Genomic DNA, 25,737 nt, shown 5'->3' with positions numbered 1-25,737 from the left:
CACACAACCACTTTTCCTTCAATAGTTTTAAAGGACCACGAACAGTGTGAGCAAAAACCAAGTCCGACGGGCTAAACCCCAGAGACTCCTGAACCACTTCCCGTATAGCAAACAGTTGTAATTGTACCCCTTCATCCCAGTCCGTTTCGAACTCCAAACAGTAGGTGTGAAGCATCATTTTCAATGTTTGATGGAAACGCTCGAGTGCGCCCTGACTTTCCGGGTGATAGGCGCTAGAAAAATGGGTTGAAATTGTCCCAGCAAAACATGCGGATGCACTAACTGTAGCTAAAGCAATATGCAGAACTATCATTCCAACTCATGGCATCCCACAGAAAATCTACAGTGACAATGGTCCACATTTTGTGAATCAAGTCATTCGGTTAATGGCAGACAGATTGCAGATAACATTAAAAAATCACTGTTCGTACCATCCCCAAAGCGCTGGGTTAATTGAAAGAGCAAATTCTACTGTTAAATCCAGACTTAAAAAATGTATGGAAGAAACTAAAAGGCCATGGCCAGAGTGTCTGGATTTAGTGAAAATGTACATGAGAATTGTGCCCACTGGGAATGGTTTAACTCCTTTTGAAATAGTACACGGCAGAGCTTTTAAGCTTCCTTTATTTAAAGACACCACACCACCACCAGACGACAGTGAAAAAACTTTAGCTGATTACATGAAAGAAATGTTACAGTCTAAAGAAGTGTCAAATGCAAATTCACTGCCAGAAGAACCTTTGTCTTCACAGGACCTCCAGGTGGTGAAACCAGGCGATTGGGTTTTCATCAAGGCCATTAAGAGACAGAACTGGGCCTGCCCACGGTGGGAGGGACCGTTTCAAGTGCTTTTGACCACTCCCACTGCAGTAAAGATCGCTGAGAGACCATCCTGGATTCACCTCAGCCACTGTAAGTTGCAGAGAGTGTTGGAGACCTAGGTGGGGGCAGTGGGGAAATCCGACTACAAAGGGGCGTGGCTTAATAGGGTTACGCGTCTCAATTGTCGGCGAAGAACTCATCACATCCCTGTTCCATAGAGTCCTAGGTAAACTCTAACATCTCTGTAACTGAGCAAAGATGGGGTCCTCATGGAGATGGGGCCTCTTTTGTGCTGTGGCTGCTGTGTGCGTGTCCTGTTTTTTCAGTCCAACCTCACTGATCCATCTGGGGAGAAGATTTGTCCATACCACTGCTATGAAGGTGCAGTGGTATGGAAGGTGTCCTGGCTAGGACACCTTCCAGACCATCACCATGACAACATATGGCAGACTTATGTGGAGATGTTGGCCAAAGAATGGAACATGACCAACTGCTACGTCTGCTCGGTGATGCCAAAATCTACCAGGAAACCTACTCTGTATGTCAGTCCCATGAACAGGTCCCAAGCTGTTTGTTTTGCCTCTTGTGCTTTACGTTTCATGCCAGCGACTCCAGACAACACTTCAGATGGTGACATCCTGATGAAAAGGGTGTGCACTGGCGTGATGCCTATCTTCACCTACAGTAATGTTACTGGATACCCATCACGGATGAGAGCTGTCATGATGCCAGGGACAAAACATCCGGTCTGTATCCATTCTCCACCAGGAAACTGGACTGTTCGGGTAGGCCATGTACCTGGATGCCAGCACTACATTACTGACTTATTTCCTAGCTCCTTTTGTCCACGTGATGATGGGACTCTAATTCCATGTCCCATGTGGACACCTCGAGGAAATTATCCCACTGAGGGTGGTTGGTTTCTGTGTGGAGGAAGTAATATCTATGCGTCGCTACCCATGAACTGGTCAGGTACTTGTGCTCCTGTGTTTGTCTCTGATCATACCATCATTGTATCTACTGCAGCAGTACACTCCCATCACCTGCGACGGCGGAGAAATTCAGAAATTGTTTTCCAGCCACATGATCCTATCAGGGGTTCAAATGTTCCCAAAGAACACAAACATTGGAGTACTGCTGAGAAATGGGGACTGTCAATTTTTCCATGGGTTGGAGCAGCAAAATCTATGCTGATGATTGAAACTTTGGATTACAGAATGAAGACCCTGGTAAATATTACCATGGACATTGAGAGAGGACAGAATCAACAACTTAGTGAAATGCGACTGATGGTTCTCCAAAACAGGATGGTGTTAGACATACTTACAGCTAGTCAGGGTGGTGTGTGTGTAATGATAGGAACATCTTGTTGTACTTATATTTCTGATGCTAATGAAACTCATATTGCTGAAGCCATGTCTGCCTTAAAGAATCTGCAACAAGCCATGTCACAGGATGCTGTTCCCTCACAAGGAGATTTCCTTTCTTGGCTCATATCTGGACCATGGTGGCACCTGCTGTTGAAATTAATGATGCCTCTTCTTATTATTCTTTTCTTGTTTTGTATTTTTACTGCCTGCATAATCCCATGTCTAAAATCTCTGATAGCCAAAACTGTTGGACATGTTATGTATCAATATCAACTTGTTGCCTCTATCACTGAGGGGCACCCTGATGTCTAACGTTATGATGGATGCATTGAAAATGTGCCAGCAAGTGATGTATTCCTGATGTCTGTGTTAGACTTCATGCATAATATGAAAAACAGGTGGGAAATGTTAGAAAAATTATCCTCCTGTTCATTTACTCATGAGTTTATTTTACAAGTTATGTTTTCATATTATTCTTTTCATATTATTCTTTTCATATTATTCTTTTTATATTATTACTCTCATATTATTCTTCTTTTTATATTTACTTAACTTCTCTTTCTTTTGTAGTATATTATTAACTTTGTTTAGGATGTTTGCCTGGAAGCTGATAACGTTAAACATTCATGTGTTATTAGTTCCATATGTAACTGATTAGTTGTGGTCAGTCACATGCCCTTGTAAGGGCATGTCCATAGGCGGTACAAGAATGTGAAGACGGTTGGTCAATTCTCTGTGTGAAGAAGCCCAACCTCCTTTTTCTATACAATAAAGAGAAATGCAAAGAAAGATCTAGCAGAATTGATTTCAGACAGTGTTTGACAGCGATTCGTCGCGTCTGTTCTCAATTCTCCTATTCTGCAGAAAAGAACTTAAAAGAAACCTAATCTCTGTCTCTGGCTGATTCTTTGCAGGTTATGACAAAATAAACCTATCAATGACGGTGCTTTATGTCAAGTTGATTTAAAACCTGCGCAAATACTTTAGACATAAAGTTAGACCCTTGGTCAGTCTACACAACACGAGATAAACCAAACAATGAAAAAAACTTCGTTAATGCTTTAACCACTACTGGGTTAGATATTTTTCTCACCGGAAAAACCTCCGGAAAACGCGTGGAGGCACACATCACTGTTACCAAGAACTTATTCCCCGCTTTGGTTCGAGGCAACAGACCCACACAGTCAACCAATACTCGCTCAAATGGTTCAGAGATGGCTGGAATGGGATACAACGGAGCAGGAGGGACTATCTGATTGGGTTTTCCAGATACTTGACAGAAATGACACGAATTACAGTAGCGCACGACATCACTCTTCAACCCTGGCCAAAAGACATGACGCAAAATGCGATCATAAGTTTCCTTTATGCCAAGGTGACCAGCTAGTGGACTGTCACGTGCTAGTCGCAAAATCTCTGGTCGATATGGGGCTGGGACAACAACTTGTTTTACAACACTCCATTCTTCAACTTGGGAGACATTCAAAGGCGTCCATTTACACATCAAAACCCCATCATTTAAAAAATAACCAGTAGACATGAAGTCAGACTTATCAGATAATGCATCGTTAAACAAAGATGCTAAGCTTTTGTCAGTTTTTTGGAGCGTCATCAGCTGCTGTCTGGACAATGACAGAGCCTGGACATCAAACATGTCCTCCTCCACACTTTTCTTTAATGGGACATGTTCGGGTTCAGCGTCGCATAGAAAAGTTTCACTCAAATCCAGGTCATCTTTATCTTCCTCTTGTTGACGCTTAAGTGCCGCGCGCGTAACTGCGCACGACGTGAACACATCCGGGAAGGTACGAGCAAGCTCATCTGGACAGGTGCGCAACACCGGGACGGGTGTAACGTCTGGAGTAACTAACACTCGACCCCCAGCCAAGTCGTTGCCCAGGATCATGGAGACGCCCGGTATGGGAAAACTAGGGCGCACTCCAACCACAGCGTCACCAGACCACAGCTCAGACTGGATCACGACTCTGTGCAGAGGAACACCAATGTCTTGCATGCCAAAACCACGAACCGGCACATCCGAACCAATTGCAGTGTCATCAGTTAACGGCAAAATCCCCTCCAAAATAAAGGATTGAGAAGCAGCAGTATCCCGCAATATCTTTACAGGGATTTTCTCACCAGTAAGAGACACAGAAACCAATCCGTCCATAACGAAAGGCTTAAAATCAGCATAACCACAAGACGTTTTATTTGAATGTGACTGGGTAACGTGATGCTTAGTGTTCTGCTTCTGTAAAACCGGACAATTGGCCACAACGTGCCCTCTCTTTTTACAATAAAAACACGTTACATTCGCTTTTAAATCCAACACATGGTCTGACTTACTTTCAACGCTACTGAGCGCAGCAGGTGTATCTGAATCTACGAATGAAACAGGTTTTTGAGGTTAGGAGTGAGGTTAGTAACCTCTAACATTGGTTACTCTGGCCATCCTTGGCCCAGTGTCCTCCTATATGCCTTTCCGCCCCTTTCCCTGATTTGGCTGACTCTTCAGAGAGTTCTCGAGGAGGGCCACAGGATGTTGCTGGTAGCTCCGTATTGGCCGGCACGGCCATGGTTCCCACTTCTATGGGGTCTGTGTCACGGGGTCTCATGGTGTCTTCTGGCCAGGAGGGATTTCCTGTCTCATTTGGGGGGTCATATAGGGCATCCCGATCCCCAACGCCTCCGGCTGTGGATGTGGCCACTGGGAGGCTTGACCTGCAGCTGACTGGGTATTCAGGTCCCGTCAGGCACACTATTTTGAGTGCCAGGACATTCTCCACTCTTCAGCAATATGAAAACAGATGGCGTCTGTTTTCCCGGTGGTGTTCTGCCCATAATGATGATCCGGTCACCTATGAGGCATCCACTATTTTGGAGTTTCTTCAGGCTCTTCTTGATAAGGGCCGCTCTCCTTCGAAGCTTAACGTATATGTTGAGGCTATTTCATCTAGTCATGCTGACATTGATGGCTGTACAGTGGGGAGCCATAATCTGGTTTCTCTTTTTTTGCATGGTGCTCGTAGACTGCACCTGCCAATGGTTCCGTGAGCACCAGTTTGGGACCTGTCCTTGGTCCTCAGTGCTCTATGCCATCCTCCATTTGAGCCTTTGGTTCAGACGGATCTCAAATGGTTGTCATGCAAGACTGCTTTTTTTGTTGGCTATTGTCTCAGCTAAGAGGATCAGTGAGCTACATGCTCTTTCTGCCAGCCCATCATGTCTCAGATGGAGTTCAGATGGCTCTGGTGTTACCTTGTGGCCAAACCCAGCGTTTGTCCCTAAAATGTTTTCTCATTCTCATTGTAACCAACCATTGAGATGGGCATGTTTTCAGCCTACGTCAGGGGAACTGGTGATAGTTCTGAGTTACTGTGCCCAGTGAGAGCACTGGAGGCATATATTGTAGTCACTGCTGCTATAAGACGCTCTGACCAGCTGTTGTGTTATGGGGGCCCTAGATTAGGTTGTCCTCTGTCCAAACAGCGCCTCTCCCATTGGATTGTGGATGTCATCTGCCACTCCTACGCTGCAGGGTGCCGCCCCCAGCCAGTCGGCGTAAAGGCACACTCTACCAGGAGCGTTTCCACTTCCTGGTCAGCCTGTAGAGGAGTTCCACTGGAAGCTATATGTGCTGCTGCATCATGGGCTTCTCCAAGCACGTTCACTAGATTTTACAATGTGAATGTGGCCTCCTCTCATCCTCTGGACCAGGTTCTTTTACAAGGGTCCTCTGGGCCCTTTCAGTAAGGTATGTGCTCAGGATTCCTTGTGACATCGCTGGTATTAGTCATTCAGTGCTTTCAGCACCGCCCTCTGGCAGTCAGCAGGGATGAAATAGAACGAAAGTTACGGATGTAACTACGGTTCTATGAATCCCGGATGACCGCCAGAGATTCTCTGTCACTCAGAATCCTTGCATTTCGCGAGAAGATTCTGTGGGAACAGAGCCTCGGATGAAGTCATGCTATATAGCCTCTGATTGATCATTTGATATGTCACAGGTGTGACTTTGTTGATATTATTACTCGAACAGCGCATGCGCAAAGGGAACATTTAGTGCTTTCAGCACCGCCCTCTGGCGGTCATCCAAGGTTCATAGAACCGTAGTTACATACGTAACTTTCGTTTTAAATCTGGATGTATTGTATTGTTTTTTAAGACATGAAAATAACCTATGAAAGAAGGGAGCCGAGGGGTGTAAACAATGCAATTTGTAAATATATTTTAAATGAGCAGTATTATGTAAAATTGATGTTTTTGAGCTTTACATTTGATCAAAATCATACCTGAAGTGTTGCTTTGATTCTTTCATGTATGTTTGAGAAGTTCTTGTCCTCCTTGAAGCAGCCCTCCCACCACTCCTTCAGACTAGCCAGCAGCAATTAGCAAACACCTGGTGGAACTGCACATCTGCTGAGCGCATTATATGAGCTACTTCCCAGTAAAAACACTGTTAAAGGGTTAATAGAGGAGCAATGTTGTGATGGCTTCCTGAGTTTCAGGAAGAGACAGAGGCCCAGTTTCAAATCAAGAAGTTTATCCTCTGTCACTGAAAAGAAAAATGTACATGATATATGCAGCATTTTTATAACTGAAGGCAAGAGTCACACAACGGAGCTATGCTGCACCATTCAGGCCACTGAAATGAACTGAAAAAGTCCCAGTCCGTGTTATTCCACTACACACTCATTAGAGAAGTTTCATTGCAATCTGCAAATGCAGTGTTTTTATTTTACACAAATGTGCATACATTATCATTTTGACAAGTACAACTTTATTCCAAGGATCAAGAGGTTTCTGGGCAGAACATGGAAAAAAACCCAAAAACGTTCAGCATCAAGCAATTCACAATGAACAAGTTGGAGCATACCATTCTTATAAAATATAGAGCTTTAATTTATTAGTCAGCAACAACAATGGAAAAGGAAGATCTACATAAATCATAATATAACCTCTGTGCATGTTGTGTTCTCTTATCAGAAAGTGTGACATAAAATAAAACAACAATCAAAAACACAGACTTAAAAAAACAAACAAACAAAAGAAATATTTGTAAAAAAAAAAAAAAGGAATTTTACAACCATTGTGCTTTTTGATAAAGACGTAATCTTAGGACTCTGGTTTCAGTTTAGGATTTTTTTCGATTCTGGTGATGAAGACAAATACCACAGTGAAAGCAGATGCAAACGTCATGGACGAATTATCGATGGATCCATGGCGACTTTCATTCAGACTGTAAACAAGCCTGGAAAGACACTTTCAAAACTTTTTCCGTCTCAAATATGTGTGTTTAGCTCCTTCTAAATTATTTTTCTTTTCTGTAGAATAATCTTGCACATAAAAACGACAAGAATTTCACTTCGGGTAGATCGGCTAAAGCAACTTTTCGGTAGCATGGTTCTCTAAAGTGCAGGCATGGGCCAGTATGATTGAGACAACAGAATCACGTAAAAACATCATTTCACAGTAATATGATGTCAAAACGGGAATTCTGAAGAAAATGTTCAACTATATCACATAAAAAAATGCAAATGCAAAATACTTTTGGCTGAAAAGTTGTCCTCTGTTCAGCTCTTTATAAAGCAACACTGGGATGTAGCTTCTGATAGCTCACCTGTGATAGGCTGTTTATTTTACTAACAGACATGCTAACTCTTAGTCTTTTGCAACTGTTTGTTTCAAAACACGATTAGCTTGAAGACACAGATTAAACTTTTTGAAGAGAGGTTCTGCAAAGCTGCATCAGTAACAATAACCTTGCCTGTAGTGAAACACAGAATGTTCTGGTCATTTCACAACAATGTGTTCGTGTTTCTGAGCTACGCTGCTAGCTGCATCAGTCCACCTGATGCAGCTAGCAGCCTGGACAGGAGGCAAACTGAACAATACCCTCCTGTAAAAGTGGAGATATTTAATATCCACTAATGTAGCATTGTGTGAATATTTTTGGTTCGAGTTGCTTTAAAATCAATTAAGATTATTATTATTATCCTTTGCCTTTTTGAAAACAATGTGTTCCGATATGAAATCTGTCTGATTCAGTGTCTCAATTCCAAAAAAGATAAATCGGCTCCGATTCCAATTGGGAATCTCTTTCATAGCAAACCGATCTTATCTAAAGTTCTCCTCTGTTTCTGCAAAGGCCTAAAAATCAGCCTCTGTCCCCTTCTGCCCTGGTGTCATATCACTGACTGACAGATCCGCCGTCTGCATGCGCGCGGTTACCCCACTGTCGCCAACTCAGCAACTTTCATGCTACACTTGGTGACTTTTCAGACTTTTCAATCTCAATCAACAGGTCAGGCTTTTTAAAAATCGGTGAACGTCCAGAAAACTGCAATCGGTGCAGTCCTACAAAAAAATTCAAACCTTCTCTGAGGGGAAAAAAAAAAAAAAGCATGATGGATGGGGTTGTTCATAATTATGTCTTTGTTTTTATATCCAAAATAATTACACAGCTGACTGATTTTTCCACTGGTAATATCCAGTAATGCTTGGAAAGCATACACAGCTAGCTGCTAGCTCGTTGTAATAAGTGAGAGTGCCAACAGGTGACAGGAGAAAACCAGTAACGTATTTTCAGACCCTGGTATTTAAAACAGACCCATGCCCACGAGAGTGTAAATTCAAAACAATAATTTCATTCAGTAATTATAAAGTGATTTACCAAATAATATTACTGGAATTGATGTCAATGAACAGTTGTACCGTGCTTTACACCGGAAACATTTTAAAATCCCAACGTTTTAAAGCATTTCTTCCCCCCCCCGGCTTTTGCACTGAGAACCGTCGCGCTGTACACCACAGAGATGAGAAACAGACAAGAAGCCCGACCGCGCGCTGCCTTATGGCGATTACAGGACAAACACAGGTTCATGCACACAATGAAAGCCAGCTTCCGGGTATTTTGGTTGGTGTCACAATATTTTCTTTTTTTTTTCTTTCTTTTTATTTTTACAAAGCTCTGTTGTGTGTATATAAGGTTGTTTTTTTTCCACACATCAAAAGTCTCAAGAGGAAATGAATTGAAAAAGAAAAAAAAAAATCTATTTTGTGCTCAGAACTGCAGACTGCAAACATTTGCTACCTGACTGGAACAACTTTCACTGCGAGCCGGTTTTTGTTCTTCCACCTTTTCTTGCCCACCTTGTGCTTGTTTGGTGTGTTTTTTTTGGCCCCTGCCAATGTCCCTTGAAAAATAAAACTAAATAATGCCCTTGTGTGCAAATCCTTATAGCTTGTACGCCTCAAAATCCGTCCAAAGGACGTTTGAAGAAAGTGATGTCATGGTTACCGATTTAGACAGCTGGCGTGTCTGAACGTAGAGCAGCAGCTTGGGTACCGTCCCTCGAAAAAGTGTTCAAAAAGCTTGAATTTTTGCACACTTTGTCACCATGTAGCTACAAACGTTTATGTATTTTATTGGTATTTTACGTGGCAGACGGCGTCAAAGCAGTGCATAGCTGTGATGTGGAAGGAAAAGTATGCTTCCTAATTTTTTTTAGTCTGATTTAATAAAATCCAGTGCAAGAAAATGTCTTCAGAATAGATGGAGCTAAAGTGAAGGTTCACTTTCCAGAAAACATTAACCTTAACCTAAACTAAATGGTTAAATGGACTAAAGTAAAGATCAGTCGTTATTGTACCAACCTCACAAACCACTCTGGTCTTCTGGTTCTAGTCTATGAAGCAGCATTCAGCTTCTATTCTCCACAAATCTGGAACAAGCTTCTAGAAAACTGCAAAACAGTCGAAACACTGAGGTCCTTTAAAACCAATGCTGTAGAACCACCTGCTTAGAGTTCACTGGAACATTGGTCAATATATTTTATGTGTATTTGCTTGATTTTGATGATAACATTTGACAAAGTTTAGTGTTTATTACACGTTTCATAATTGGTGACTGTATTATGTACATAATTAGGCAAAACCTCATTTCATTTTGCTGCAGCCACTTGCAAAAACCACTAAAGCTCAATAAGCCAACTTCAATATCAACCTTTATCAACTCAGTAAAAACAATAATAAATGATCAATATAATTGCTTTTGAAAACAGGGGACTTTGTGTATTATAGTACATTTAGTCAGTATGAATATGGTTGTTTTTTTTATTTTCTTTCTCAGATTTTTTGATATTTTGTTTTTGCATGTACGATATTCTGGTGTATGATTTTTTTGAATGTATTTTTGAAGATAAGAATTTGTCCTTCATCAAATTACCTGGTTAAATCCAGGTTAATTAAAATAATATAAGTTTTTATGGTGTGGAGCACTCTGAACTGCCTTGTTCCTTAAATGTGCTGTACAAACAAACTTGACTCAAGTTTAGAATCTGTTGCAAGACTCGAAAATTGTTGTTCATAGATGTATCTCAGTTTCAAGTATTTAGCAAAAAAACTTTCCGTAAGTCAATACTCAACGTTCCCCCAAAACCATAGTTAAAAAAAAAAAGGTGGTTCGCTATGAAAACACAAAATCTTCCAAGTATTTTTGGTCTAGTTTCTAGTGTAAATATCTTAGTACATTTGAAATAAGACAAAAGTAATTCACAAGTAAATTTTCAGCAAGTTATAGGAGCGTGTTATAAGGAAATAATTATTTAATATTGATGAAAACCTTCTAGTTCTATTGGCAGATTATTAATTACATTGAAAAAATTTCTGTTTTACGCAATAGGATGGACATAAATGCACTCCGCACTTTTATATTCATAAAATAGTTTAAAAATCTTTTCCATCCACTCTAATTAAGCACCGCTTTATGTTGGCCTGTCACACTGAATTCCAATAAAATACATTCAAGCCTTTAGTTGTAGTGTTAATGTGAAATAACTCACACCTGTGTGAACACTTGAGCCAGGCACCGCACAGTGAAAGTAAGTCTCATACTTTTTGAAAGTAAACATTTTATTTATTTATTTAGTTTTGTTTTTTAAATAAATCTCTTGGATCCCGATTAGTAGCTGGCGCGAGACGCAGCGACGGTCCACATTGTTTTTACAATCAGTCCCTCTGATCTACACAGACATGACAGAAAAGAAACACAAAGATTCCCACTGAGAAAAGCAGTGTGTCCCCCCCCTGACCCCTGACCCTTGACCCCCCACAGATAACTGGGACCAAGGTCCAGTGGTCCCTCTTCCAACATGAAGTCTCTCTCTCTGCATGCAGCCACAGGGAGGCTGCAACACAGACTCTTCTGGAGTATCCACAAATAACAATAACAATAATAATAATAACAGTAAAAAAAAAAAAAAAAAAATTCTCCCGTCACCTTGTTCTCAGCAGCTCCTCGTCGTAGTCCGCTCTGAGTCCGAACAGCTCGCGCTCCAACAACGCGTTCCTCGCACGCAGGCTGTCAAAGTTCACACGATGCTGATGAATGGGGTTTTTCCTACCGACAGTAACAGCAACATTGAAATCAACGACAATAATATTCTCCCCGCCCTCCCACCCCAAAGTGGTACCTATACACAAAGAGCTTGTCTTCTTTTCTTTCTATTTTTTTTTACTGCAAGTACAAAGAAATCCACAGAATGGTACTATTTACAACCTACAATAAATACTGTGTATTATATATGTTACTGCTTGAGGGAGGTGTGTGTGTTGGGGTGTGTGTGTGTGTGTCTGGGGTTTCGTTTGGAAGCCGTTTTCATTCAGTTTGCAGATTTTTTTCATCTTTTTCTTTCAAGCTGCTACTCTCTCATCTCATCGAGTCTTTCCCAGTTTTCTCGGGGGTGGAGGAGGGTCGGTGGGGGGGCAGGTTGTGTTTCAAACACACAGTCAGCTTCCTCATGTCTCTACTCCCTGCTGCTCCTCTTCCTCTTCCTCCTCCTCCTCATGTCGCTCCCTGTGATGCCGACGGTTGCGGGGTTTCTTCTGCTCCTTGAGCTCCTTCAGGTCTTTCGCCTTGAGCGCTCCCAGCAGCGGGTCTCCGAACTGCCAGTAGTCCTGGCAGTACTGGTTGATCAGGCTCATCTCGGGCTGGCTCAGAATGGTCAGCAGGTCCTTGTACTGGCCCGCGCTGGGGGTCCACTGGGCGCCGGCCGAGTGAAGGGACGACGGCACCAGGCCGCCGCCGTCCACCAGCGCGTTGTTGACGGCGCGGCCCGACAGCACGACCAGCTGCAGCTTGACCAGCGTGTGTTTGAAGTTCTTCTCGGTGGCGGTGCACTGGTACATGCCGGAGTCCGACGGCTGCAGGGAGCGCAGCAGCAGACCCTGTTCGGTCTTCAGAATCCGCCCGTCAGAGCGCATCTACGCAGGGAGGAGGACAGCGAGAGGTCAAACGACGAGCGTCGGAACGTTTAGCAGGAGTTTGATAAACACAAAGGGGCGCATAACAAAGAAGGAAAAAAAAATAAAACAGCAGGATTTTCAAAGTATTGACAAAAAATCTGAAAAGTGTGGGAGCATTTGGATTCAACTAGCACCAATAACACCCAAAATACACAACCCAGATTAATCATGATCACTGTTCCCTGCCGTATGCTGAAACAACAGCTTCATTTAAAGGTTCTGCTGACCCGCAGCTAACCTCTGACAGTTGCCTCACGTCAAAGATACAAGAAAAACAAACAAAAAACAAACAACAGTAATACTGATGTGATCTCTTATGTACACTCAGCTTGCCATTGTTTTTCCACCTACACCCAGAAATCTAATTAGTGCCTGCGTTTTGTTTTTGTCCAACAAACCTAGTGTTATCTCATCCTGTGTGAGGAGAGACTACATCCAACAGGAGAGTCAATAAAAGAGAAGCTTTTGTTCACAGATGGTCTCACAATAAAAGCTGCTGCCTGAGGGTTGTGTATTAAAGCATGTTCACAGCTAACCTTTACAGTCTGTCCTTCCCCCTGGCCTGAGGACAAGTCGTCGTAGCGTTAGCTGATCTGAACAAAAAGCACTTCATTGAGTTAACTGACAATCAACAACACGTTATACTGGGGTTATTTTTTCCAAACGTGTCGCATAGTGAATAAATCTGTAAATGTATGTGGGGTGCGAACGCCCAGAGGAAACGCTCATTTCTTCGTCTTCCACATATGGAAGTAAAAGGAGGAATTTGGGTAACGCTTTCAAAAATAAAAAGGTAACAGGACAGTGGAGCCACATGAGTTCAATGGGAAATTCACAGCGCTTGGCAAAAAGTATTTAACAGAATGCTTTGGCATGTTTCGTGCAAATTTCAATGTATTTTATTGCTGTTTAAATAAAAATCTAAAAATGTGGCAAAGACTTTTAATAAGAGGAAATGTTTTGAAATGAATTTTTTGTGCTTTGTGGCCCTTGAAATTCACCACGATCTTCAGTCTTTTTGAGCTTCTAACAGGTTTTTGTCTCTTACACTTCCCATGGCAAACAGTGAGCCTGTCACAAGAAGAGATAAATCAATTTATCACGTGATAAATTTAAACGAGCTCCATAATTTCCATTTGCATGATTGTTTTTCTCCTGTCTCTCTCTCTCTTTCCAGATGATAAAAGTCTTCAGTCTGATGTTTTGGTCTAAACTCCCTCCTTCATTGAAGAACAATTTTGTTTACAGAGACTTCAGTATCCATTTTCTTTTGTTTCGGTCATTTTCTTTATTTACTTTGGATATTTAAACTGTCTTCCAGTTCCAGTGTTGAATATTCACTAAAAATTTAAGTTTGTCGATCTTTGAGAGGTTGTGCTTGCATTAATACCATGATAATACTTAAATGTTCTGAAAACAACCATATTATCGTTCATCGCACAAAAAAAAAGAAGTTATAACAGGCCAAGCAAACGGTACACAAAAGTTCAAGACAAGACAGATATGTGTGTGTGTGTGTGTGTGTGTGTGTGTGAGACCAACCTCTTTCCTGCGGTCACTGTTGTCTCTCTGCAGGTGCCATTTAATGACGGCATGCGGAGATCGGGCCTGGCACTCCAGGAAGGTGCTGCTTCCCTCCACCCCGTACTGCACCATCTCCAGAGTGTTCTTATTGGCTGCAGAGTGGAGACAGCAAACTCATGTTTATGACTTTTCTAATGGTTTCTTTTGCTTTTCTCCGGTAACCATTGACCTGCCATAGTGCAGTCACTACATCTCGACAGGGAGACGATGGGGTTGTGACCAAGCAGAAGCCTGCTTACCGTTGGAGTTGAAGCCTCTGCACTGTCGGATGGGATTCCCGTACCGGACGTCCTGCCTCCGGCTACGTCTAAATGGGTCAGACCAGTATTGCCAAATAAGGAGAGAAAAACATCATAAAGCAACCGCAAGCCATTCAAAGCCATTCAGTAACACATAAAAACCAAATGAAGAGGAAAATACAAACAGATAACAACGAATCTCCATCTTTTCGATATATGACTTTACATTTCTTATACATATATACATATTAGTCTTGTTAAGCTAAGTGTACCTAGAGATCATAACAAATTGACCCGTCACCAAAACAGCCAGTCAGCCATACAGGCAGGTTGATTTCAGTATCGCTGAACCAACTGATCTAATTATTCTGTTAGTGAGCTCGCTGACCGTGCGGCTGCGGCTGGTGCTTACCTCTTCTGTGAGGCCGAGTACCGGGAGCAGGACTTGCCGTCCCAGGCGCAGTACGGATCTCTGGCCAGGCAGCAGTCGGCGCACGCCTCGCCGTACACGTCGCACCGGTGGAGGGCTAACTGGGTCAGGCCGACCGCAGAAGACACGTACAGCTGTTGCTGTGGACGCAAAAAAGGACGGAACTAAGAGTTACTGACCACCCAGAGCGTAGAAGAAGGGGTCAATTATTTTGAAGATTATTGCAGGCATAATTTGTTTTGTGATCGTGGGTTTGAAGTACATCCACCTGGCAGATTGCTCTTTGACCCCAACTCTGCATCTACCAACTGTTATCATGTGGAGCAAACCAAGTTCGTCAGTCATTATTTCCAGCTCAGTTTAGAAAACCAGAAGCAAATCTGCGTTTGCGCTCGCTTACCCTTTTGGATGAGATCTTCATCGTCGTTATAGGAGTGGGAACCTTGACGTAGAAGCAAAGAAGCAAGAAAACTCTGTTAGCTTTTCCCTTTGAGAACAAGCAACAAGTGAAAGTGTGATGCAGTGTGCAGAGGGTTCACCTTAAAGACTTCAACCTCCTCCAGAACCAGCTCCTCGGTCTGCAGGTCGTCCCTGGGCAGGACGATGACTTTCTGAACTGTTCCCTTGTCTGTGGAGCACAAAACACACCCATCAGCCATGCGGCTGCTGCCCCCACCGCCCGTCTCTCTGCAGCCCCTCAGAGGCGTGTTTGCAGTCATCAGTGAGGATAATCCAAGCATCAACACGCTGTAGACATAACTCTCACCAGGTTAACCTTTTATTTTTTCCAATGACGTAAAGTTCTCTTCTTGCTGACTGCGTCTCTCACCGGTTTGGGCGGCTTTCTCTGCTCCGTTTGCTTTCTGTGGAGAATTCCAGCGAGTTTGATACCCGAGATTTATGATGTCCTCTGAACCCCGACACGCATTCTTCCGCCACCCGGTGGCGCTCAGAAGCACAAAAGAGTCGGGAAGCGCCACCCGCGGCATGTGAGGGCAGCAAGCTGCGCGGTGGAAGCCGCGGCCTCATCAGACGCTCAGCCTACGCAGGCAAACCGGTGATCAGCCTCCCAGCAGCAGGGCAGATCAGGGTGATGGGTACGCTAACTCTGACCCTCTTTCCTCCCACACTGTTCTTTTCCCTCCCGCTGCTCATCCTCCTCTGCCCTCCAGGTACAAATCTTGTTGTTTACGCCATGTGAGCGGAGAGAGGTGAGAAAAACCCTTTGATTGGTTAAATTTCCACTCAAGCACAAAAAGGAAAGAATGCTTTTGTTTAAAAGACAACGGATTGCTGTGGAGACGAGAGCCCCTCATTTACATGGGGTTTGTTTCCACAGAGGGGGGATCCTGTTCTCCACAGTGTCACTCGGTGTGTCGACTCGGGTCAAAGGGTTCAGGGGTTCATCTTAATCAGTTAGAAACTAAACGTGAGGAACGCTGGTTCTGTCCATCGTTCCGGACAAATATTCCCTCAAATCACATTTACATTCATGTAGCATGAACCAACCTTCGGCTTTTCACCTTTTACTCACAAAAACTGTTTTCTAGCCCAAATGTGACACAAAGACAATCAGAAGTAAAAATCATCTCAATAAATCTGACATTTTTTGTCGGTTCATTTAGACTGACTTTCATGATGGTTGTTAAATAGTTTAGTTTTTGGTAAGTAACAGGTACAACTACATAATGGAATGCATGTTAATCAAAGTAAGAATATGTAAATAAATGAATTACACAATAAATGGTGGAAATGATGCAGTTTTTCTGTCATCATGTAGTTTAATTTTGGACTGAGCCAATCAAATCACATCTTAAGTTAAAAAACAACAACTCACCAGTTCCTAAGAAGAGCACTTCATAATTGCCGTCTGCAGCTGTCACCTGGTCCACTGAGATGGTGGTGAACTCATAGTCCACGTTGGTTCGGACCACCAGGGGGCGCTTGTGCACTGGGTAGACTGCGTTGTGCATGGCAGGGTGATTCCTCATGAAGTTGATCACTTCATCTGGGTAGTCCTTTGTGGACTTCATGCTGGGCGTAAATGTTCCTCCAGGGCACTGGGGGGAGAAAAACAACAACAACCTGAGCAGGAGCGCAACTTTTTTTTTTTTTTAAAGGTCTCCCCCCCACAAGAATTGCTGCTCAAAATGAATAGTTATAACTTCAGTTTGGATATGCTGATGCCTGGGTGTTGCTCAGCTGCTTTGAGGTGGAAGAGGAGGGGCTTACAGTGCCGGGGCGAGGGTAGGGGATCTTCCCCGTGTACGCCACCCACTGGTAATTGGGACCCTCTTTGTGGGCGAAGGGCCCGTTGAAGACCATGCGGATGTCGGCCATGGAGTAAACGCAAACGGCCGAGCCTTTGAACACGGACCTGTGGTGCAAACGTCAGAGCGGGTTAAGTTCGCCTCGCAGGTGACGGCGACGGAAACACAGCAGGATTCGTTTTCATGGAAGGGAACAAACCCAGAGACGGTGAAGACGCCGTAGATGACGGGGTTCTTTGTGTCCTGTGTTGGCTGGATGTAAACATCTCCTATAAGGAAGAAGAGCAGCTGTCAGATTAATGCATTGATAAAGATAAAGATTTTGCTTTACATAAAGACAGGCTAGTAAACATTTCCAGCCATACGGCAATTCCCTTTGTTTGTTCAGCTGGAAGAATATTCACAGATCCATGTTTCTTTTTGGATAATCAGAGGATATTGGAAAATAATAACACCTGAGTGTCCTATGTGCATTCTGTGAAAAAACTAGTGTATAAAATGTGACTTTCTTCTACTCATTTCTGTCACGCTACAGGTCTTAAATTTCATTCGTAAAGGTCTTAGAAAAATCTTAGAACAAAAGTCATAAATTTGAGTTGATGAAACCTGGTCTGTTTCGATTTCCAGTAATGAAGCTCAACAGTGCTGAACGTATAAATAACATGGGAAAAATCTGGTATAAGTGAAATAATCTGCCAGTGGAACTAGTACTAATATTGTGTACCAATATTAAGGAATTATTGACCTTCACAAGCTCCATATCTAGGCTGAGAAGTTAGTTTTGTCTCGTTTCAAGTGTACCAAGATATTTACAGAAACCACAACTACTTGGTGAGATTTGTGTTTTTGCAGTGTAAATACAGGATATAACAGAAAAAAATAATCTTGTAAACTGCAAACAACTTGAAACTGGGATAAAAGGTTTGCCTTCCTGCAGTACAAAGTTAAATCAACCTAGAACTATGAAAGGTAGAATTTATTTTGATTGAACAATTTTAACTAGTGTAGAATGACCTAGTCAAAGTCCGGCGGACCTACAACCAATTGAGAATCTGTTGCATATTTGAAACCCCCCCACCCCCCAAATAACCTGCTCTTCACATATGTTTTTCATCCAAACCAACAGAGATTGAGGTATTTTGCAAATAAATAATGATGAAAAAAACTTTTCAGTCTCTAGAGTTGACTAAGAAGCTGAGACATATAATTGCAACGCTTTTTAGGTTTATGTTTGTCAAAACCACTAAAGACTTTAAAATACTCCCAGCAGTTTATAAATCCCTGAACAGCTTAGCACAAAGATACATTAAAGATCTGTTGCTGTATCAACCTTCCAGACCTCTCAGGTTCTGGTTCTGGTTCAGCTCTGCAGCCCCAGAACCAAACATGGAGAACCAAGCATTCAGTTTCTATGCACCACAGATCTGGAACTGTAGTCCAGAAAACTGCAAAACAACCGAAACCCTTAGTTCCTTTCAATCAAGGCTGAAACCAGTTATCTTTGATTCATAATAACTGGACTTTTGATCGACATATTTGATGTGCATTTCCTTGATGATTTGGACAAAATGTAATGTTTATTGCTTATTTCGTGATTGGTGATTGTTGTTTCGATATTGTAAAAACACTGTGAAGTGCTTTGTCGATAAAATGTGCTATACAAATAAACTCGACTTAAAAGTTGTGGCTGTAATGAAACAAAATCAAAAGCATTTCAAAGGGTATTAAAAAACTTTAGGAGGTTCTGAATCTCTCATCTCATAGGACAGCAGCATCATAACGACTGAAGCCTGGTCTTTAGGTCCCTGAATCCCAAACATTCCCACTAGTTGTCCCGCAGAGCTCTGATGCCGGCACTGCCTGATTTAGCTCATCCTTTGTTTGATGCCAAGTACAGGTGATAAGTCTTCCTGCTGTTTCAGAACCTGACCTAAATACTGCTCCCAGGAGACAGCCGTGTTCGCTGCCTGCGACAGGACAAAGGCCATCAACACGAGCTGCTATAACCTAGTTGAAAAAAAACCCCCAGTTTGGTTAAAAAAAAAGAAGTCAGGCTAAAAATACAGCATTAGCACTCCGAAAGCGAGGAACCGATCGCACGCTGGAAAAGAATACGTATTCCAATCAAGATTTATGCGCTCGCTGTCTCATGTAGAGCAGCATGAGGAATTAGCTGTCAGCTTCCTGTGTAGATACTGTGATACACGGCTGGTGTGAGGATTGTCTTTGACTGTCAACAGTACTGAGGCTGCACGGGCGTCCTCCAGGGACCGTCTGCAGTCCGGAGCTCCTCTCTGGAGAAAACCACGGAGCTCAGAAACATCTTCCCATCCACCCAATCTCTCCCACAGCTGCCCCGGAAACCCCCCCCCCTCCAAAAAACACAGCAGCGGAACCGTCATGGGTTGAGACCAACGAGCTGCCACGGGCGTCACGCAACACCTGATCCTCGTCATGACATACAGCTGTCCCAGAAATTGTGGATCTGCATGGAAGGAAACACAAGCGCACACTCGAAAGAGAGATACGTCTGAGAAGAGAAACAGATCGCGGCTTCAAAGGGAGGAAACTGAAAAGCTCTTCTGATGCGTCGGTGATGTGTTCGCTCTGGAGCGCGCATGTTACTCAATATTTGGAGTGCTGTCTTGATTCATGCATGTTTGAGAAATCCTTCAATCTCCCACGGCAAACATTCTGCTTTGCAAATCGCGACGCCCCCACGCAGCTCCTTCAAACTAGCCAGCAACAATTAGCTAACACCTCATGGAACTGCACAGCTGCTGAAACAGATGGAACAGTGTTTTTCTGCTCATTATAGTAGCTACTTCTTAGTAGAACGCTGATAAAAACATTGTTAAAGGTTTAATAGAGGAGCCATGTTGTGATGACTTCCTGTACGTGGAGCTTCTTAAAGAGACAGAGGTCCAATTTCAAGGTGTTAAATTACAAAGCCAAACTTCCTTTAAGTCATGTTTGATATGTATCTAGAATTTTTATAGCAACTGAAGTTCACATAGCTTAGTGATTATGCTATAAAATGGCACTTTGTGCCTGGAAAACACATGATGCCGCCCCTTTAAAATTTGATCAGCCTTTGGGTTTTGATCACTCAGGTCCACTTCTTTTCTGTTCGACCAATTTGTTTCTCAGCATATCCCTGAAAGATAAAGTCTCACATGTCACTAAATAACATGCTTTTTCTGAAAAGGTTTATTTCAAATCAGAAGTAAATATAAAGGAGAATTCCAGGTTGCTGGCTTTCCTTTGGCAACAAGACTACGAGACATTTTACAATGACTCTTATAGAATCGGTGGAAACTTGCGATTCCTCCCAGATCTGACTCATACAGCAGCAACTGCTCCGCATCTGTGCCATGCGGGGTAGATGATGCCACTTCACTGAGATCTCAGAAATGTGATATTCCCTGCAAACATATTCATATCTCTGAACATTACAGCCACCAACATCCATGGTTTTTTGTAGGATATAGGAAACAAAGAAGATATTTTTGGCAATTATGGTTTCAAATCTCTAAGCCGCAGATCTAGATTAGGGAGGGGTGAGATAGACTGAAAATTCCTTTGTATACTTTGTGGTATTTACTGCAATAACAATAAAGTGGCAATTAATATCACTTAAAAACCCGATCGACAAAGAAATAGATATTTTTCTTTCCCAAATATTTCAGGTTCATTCAGTTTTAATATTCAAGTCTTGCAACTGGTTTAGCACTAGGATGGCTCGGTTTTCGAGTCCTTCCCATATCGGCTCAACAGGGCCAAAAGGCCGGAGTCCACCCTGACGACTCTGATGGCTCAAATTAGCATCCCTTCTTCAATTGTAAATGTGGCCGTTGACCGTCAGGCCAGAATGTAGGAATGTGAATAGTCCATGTTGGGGGTGGGTATCTATGATACCTACAGGAGATCAGATCTCCTGTAGGTAATGCTCTTCAGTTTAGTTTTGAAGCATACATGAAGTGTTTTTGGAGAGATGTGACTTTTTGCAGCTGATCCATGATGTTGTGCTGCATTATCCAGGTCATTTTGCCAAATGTACATAGAGTTTGCAAAACATACAATCTGTTTCAAAAAATATGCAAAGGTTTGTGTAAAAGAAATTAGTAATGTTTCTCTTTGAAATAAAGCTAAGAGGGTATAACATGACAGTTTAGAAATAAGCTAACCAAATTAATTGTGTTGATCCAGCTCAAAAAAATCATGCAAAAAGTGTAAGCAAAAGAAATCTGGGAGACTTAGCACATGCAAATTTGCATGCAGCCTTTTGTGCTGTGGAGGATAAATAGGTGACTGCTTCACCTATTTAGTTCACAAGAACTAATGGCATTTATTTCAGTCATAATCTTGCGGGGGGTGACCAAGGTTCCATCACTATGTGACAGCTGGTCAGCAAACCTGGCAAACATGATTGACATGGCAGCACTGAATGCACATGTGCTTTATCAGGCATGCATTGGGGTGCAGGAGAGACGGGTGGACTTCCTGGTTGAGCTTGCAAAAGAGTTCGGTAACTCTCATGTGAGTGAGAAGAAGGCACACAAGGAGAAACTGCTTCGGCAACAACCTTCCACACCCAGCTCAGGCAAAAGGGCGAAGTGTCAGGTCAACCATCGATGCAGGATGCGTGTCCCGAGGCCGAAACATCATCAGTGACCCCTCACACCCCCACCATGGACTGTTCTCCCTGCTGCCCTCTGGAAAGAGGTTCTGCAGCATCCGGTGCAGGTCCACCTGGTTCCGAAACAGCTTTTTCCTACTTGCCATCAGACTGCTGAACTCTTAACTGGACTGCACTCAAAAACTGGTCTCCACTTTATACCTTGCACATGTACAGAGCTAAATAACTTCTATTTTACTGTCAGTCCTGCACTTTATATTTTATATTTAGATTTATATTCATATTTTATACTGTATTTTATTTTACTCACAACATTGGAACCTCAAACATTATCCTGAGCCGTATGCAACAAAATTTTGTTCTGTATACACCCTGTGCATTGAAAATGACAACAAAGTCAGTCTAAGTCGAAGTCGAAGTCTAAGGAACAATTGTGCAACTGTGAGATGCGTTGAGGCCATTACCAGGGTACTTCTAAGGTAATGGCCCTATTTACTGAACAAAAGCACCTGCTAGATAAAATCCTTCAGGCCAGTTGGACTATCTAAGCCGAAATAGGTATATGTCAAAGTGGACTAACTCAAGCCATTCTAGTGCTAATGTACTGTTTCAATTGTGTTTAGGTCCAGACTTCCATCACAGTCTGTATTTATGCACCAGCTTGTATTAGTCTAGCACCAAAACTCGAAGTTGAATACGTTCGTAACACAATGTGTAAAAGTTTTGCAAATACTTTTGCTATAAACTATAAACTACCTATTTGTCTTTGTGCATCACATGAGACAGATTTTTCCTCCATAACCACAAATTTCCAGGACCAGAATAAAAAACCCACTCAGGCCAGACAGTAAATACAAAACTCCATCATTTCCTCTCTACCTTTCCTTCTTCGAGTCCTTGGCAGGAAGGGCGGCTCTGAAATCTGACGCGCGCGCCCTCGCCCACTCAGTACCCTGGCATGTCTGTCCTTGTTCCTTCACCGCACCGCTTTGCTCCACATTTATGGCCTTTAACTACAATATCCTACAATTAATCATGGGTGCCCGACAGTAATCACCATCCATCTCACAGAATCATTCTGCACTGCTGTGTCTGAGTCAACACTGAACTAACCAGTGGAGGCAGAACCCTCATTTGGAAAAGGAAGAGCCAGAACTTTTTCCGCACTTGGTCATTTATGTCAACTGACTCCACACATGAACATTTTACACTTTATGAAGTTTATGGACTACCAAGACCCTACCTATAAAACCGCAATGGTGTTTTTATGAGTCTAGACAGGCATAGAACCAGTATGCATTCTTCCAATGAGTTGCCATTACAGAAACAATCCTGGTAAGGTGCTTTTTATTCTTTTAGATTAGTTAGAGGTACCGCAGCCTCACGTATTGTTCCTAGGTTACCTTGTTGGTTCTATAAACCATTGCAGACAGATGAAGAAGAAGGGTTTTCCAAGGTTACCTCCACAGTCTGACAATCATACGTTGCCCATAGTCAATGGATGATTGACTATGGTCCATAGTCAATGGATGATTCTCCATAGTCAAGTTTCTCTCTAGCGGGTTAATCACCATTGGCAGTTTCTTCCTCGCTATGTGGGCGTAAATATGGGCAAGGGTGTGGAAATGTGGGTGCACAGGAGTAGGCGTCAACAAACTGATCATGTAATTTTGCCCATCTGCGCTTGCCCGGCCAATTTCCGCCGAAATCTCTCGGTATATTTGTGTGCTGCGGGTTGCCCCTTCCAGTTGATGCTGTATGTGCTCTTCCGCAAGTACCGCCTTCGCTCATCCAATGGTGTAAATCCACAGTCCAATCAGCCAATGCAGTCTGCCGCCAATCAAATGTAATCTTGAACACAATAGCTGGCTTGTAATCCCCTTGTTCCAGAAAATACAGAGGAACAACAGAGGATCTGCAAATGGAGACAAATCTGGCAACGGCCGATTGGGGAGAAACGGGTTGAAGCCACGCCCCTGGAGAACGGACTGAAGTTCCAGGTCATTGATCTGAACTCACCAACATCAACCTACTTTCTTGCAAACACACAAGAATGTATATTCCCACAAACATTTTAAAGACCTACAGTAGTGGGATTCTTTGTGCTGTTCACACTCAGTATTAATGACTTGAGCTTCACATGGGGGTGTACAGTATGTGTGTTTGAACTCATGAGGGGTGATGCTGCCCCTCTTTGTTTTTTCTCATAAAGGAAAAAAAAAGTGTTTGTACTTTTAGTTCTTTCATGTGTGATCACATCTAAAATATTAAGGATGCTACTTTGCAGATGGAAATGCGTATACACTCACGGAGCTCATCAAAGTGTGTTTCCATGCCGTCGGTCCCGGGGACTGAGCAGATAAGCCTGGCCTTCAGGAAGGTGCTCCATTTGTTGACCAGACAGCAGTGACCTCCATCGTCGTTCTGTTACGAGAGATTGAGGGAGGGGATGAGCACAAAACACAGTTTCTCCATCAGCTACATCCCTCTGACTGTTCTTCACATAGAAAAACCACCATGCAGAAGCTCTCACACACACACCCACACACAGGGCTGGTTGTAAGGTCTGGAAGGTAGAAAGGGGTAGATGACTGGGTCAACAAACAATTATCTCCTCCAGCTGTTACCGAGTGAAGACAGAATTCGTCCTGGTGAGGACGAGTTCAGCTATATCTGTTGGTTCACATTCTTTTTCCAACCATCTACGGTGTAAGAAGTGAAAGTGTTTCAACAAAATTGATTGCGTTTACGCATCTGGTTAAGATCAGTGTGAAGAATAACGGCAAGAGCATCCAGACGTGATGTGAACGAGCAGTGACATGGCCGTGCCTCTGGAGGGCGCCGGCGTAGTGTCCGCTGGGAGATAGTTTGTGTGTTGGGTCACTGCCCGACCCCCACACCCTCCCTTCTAAACAAATACAACAGAGAACAGCTGAGACGACAAGCAAGCAAGTACATATCCCAGCCATTATGATCACGCAACAATATAAACCTCATGGAGATGGAAACACACACACTCACACACACACTTAAAATAAGCCGTACAAACACAAACATTAAGTTCACCAAGATCACTGCAAAAATACCAAATCTTACCAAGTATTTTTAGTGTAGTTTATACTGCAAATATCTAAGTACACTTGAAATAACACAAAACTAACTTATAAGTTATAATATAACTTTTAGGAAAGATATACAAGCTTGTTTTAAGTAAGTGATTCCTTAATACTATTGAAAAAAGATTACTTCACTTACAACATGAAAAAAAAAGTTAAATAGCCGCCAGCAGAACTAGGTATTACTGACTTTATACAAGCTCCTATTTCTTGCTGAAAAGCTTCTTTCTTGTCTTATTTCAAATGTACAAAGATATTTGTAACTACACCAAAAATACTTGGTAAGATTTAGTTTTTCTGCGATGACGTTCGACCAGCTTTCTGTTGCGATTTATTTTTCTGCCTCAGTTTGCTTTCAGTTTCCAGCGTCTACGCAGGAAGTTCAATTTAATTGAAATAAAGCAGTCTTCCGGCGTTTTTTCCCCCTCCAGACAAAAATCACCTAGAAATATCAGAACTACCAGGGAGAAGAGGCCAGGGAGACCATGAGGTCATAGGTCAGAGAGCAGTCTCACAAACAGAAGGATGCATTGTAGACAGGAAGGATAAAGACACATGCGGATTCCAGCACATTAGCATTAGCCAAACCCTGTAGCTGTTCAAACGCAGCGGGCGACTCGCCTCAGGAGAGCGCAAGCCCTTCGTTTAAACGCTCCAGGTTTTCTTTTCATTAAGCTAACTGAAACCACTCCATACTGCGTGTGTGTACACACCAGGCAGATGCGTCCAATGCGGGACTGGGTCACGGGACTCTGACCCATGTCGGAGGATTTCTCCCTGAAGAAGAAATACAGCTTGTCGTCGTTCCTCTCCGCGCTGTCCGGGATGAGGTGCACCTGAACGAAGGTGGGATCTACGTCATGAAAGAAAAAGAAAAAAGGGGGGAACACAGCTGTTTAAAATCAAGCTGCTGGTTGATTCGAAACACACGCAACCACCATAATAGACTTTAACCATGCCGC

General features: G+C 42.9%; 2 protein-coding genes across 6 annotated transcripts in view; both read right to left on the bottom strand.

Annotated features, from left to right (window-relative positions):
- Positions 1 to 3,126: 3,126 nt before the first annotated feature.
- LOC114135468 (uncharacterized) lies at positions 3,127 to 4,346 on the bottom strand. The gene is made up of 2 exons (XM_028002777.1): positions 3,331 to 4,346; positions 3,127 to 3,195 (listed from the first exon to the last, which is right to left on the bottom strand). The coding sequence occupies exons 1-2, from the start codon at positions 4,204 to 4,206 to the stop codon at positions 3,127 to 3,129; spliced, it is 945 nt and encodes a 314-aa protein (XP_027858578.1). The 5' UTR covers positions 4,207 to 4,346.
- Positions 4,347 to 11,087: 6,741 nt separating this feature from the next.
- The window catches only part of LOC114135660 (semaphorin-3F-like), a 77,419-nt gene continuing 62,769 nt past the window's right edge, over positions 11,088 to 25,737 (bottom strand). For 2 of the 5 annotated variants that reach the window (XM_028003132.1, XM_028003135.1), the window contains 11 exons: positions 25,489 to 25,628; positions 23,969 to 24,083; positions 17,220 to 17,289; positions 16,983 to 17,127; positions 16,588 to 16,810; positions 15,290 to 15,378; positions 15,151 to 15,192; positions 14,733 to 14,890; positions 14,321 to 14,412; positions 14,040 to 14,173; positions 11,088 to 12,455 (listed from right to left, as the gene is read on the bottom strand). In XM_028003132.1, coding sequence (XP_027858933.1) covers positions 11,991 to 12,455; positions 14,040 to 14,173; positions 14,321 to 14,412; positions 14,733 to 14,890; positions 15,151 to 15,192; positions 15,290 to 15,378; positions 16,588 to 16,810; positions 16,983 to 17,127; positions 17,220 to 17,289; positions 23,969 to 24,083; positions 25,489 to 25,628 — 1,673 coding nt within the window. In that variant the 3' untranslated portion in view covers positions 11,088 to 11,990. The remainder of the gene's footprint in view (positions 12,456 to 14,039; positions 14,174 to 14,320; positions 14,413 to 14,732; positions 14,891 to 15,150; positions 15,193 to 15,289; positions 15,379 to 16,587; positions 16,811 to 16,982; positions 17,128 to 17,219; positions 17,290 to 23,968; positions 24,084 to 25,488; positions 25,629 to 25,737) is intronic. The other 3 variants (XM_028003134.1, XM_028003136.1, XM_028003133.1) reach the window with 2 other exon arrangements.

The sequence above is a fragment of the Xiphophorus couchianus genome, chromosome 20 (genome assembly GCF_001444195.1).
Source record: "Xiphophorus couchianus chromosome 20, X_couchianus-1.0, whole genome shotgun sequence".
Lineage (NCBI taxonomy): Eukaryota > Metazoa > Chordata > Actinopteri > Cyprinodontiformes > Poeciliidae > Xiphophorus > Xiphophorus couchianus.
This window is presented reverse-complemented; position numbering and strand designations above follow the sequence as displayed.

Coding starts and splice junctions, on each gene's coding strand:
- LOC114135468 (XM_028002777.1), bottom strand. CDS start 4,206: ATGCAAGACATTGGTGTTCCTCTGCACAGAGTCGTGATCCAGTCTGAG. Junction 3,196..3,330: donor AAGCGGGGAATAAGTTCTTG/GTAACAGTGATG, acceptor TAGACTGACCAA/GGGTCTAACTTTATGTCTAA.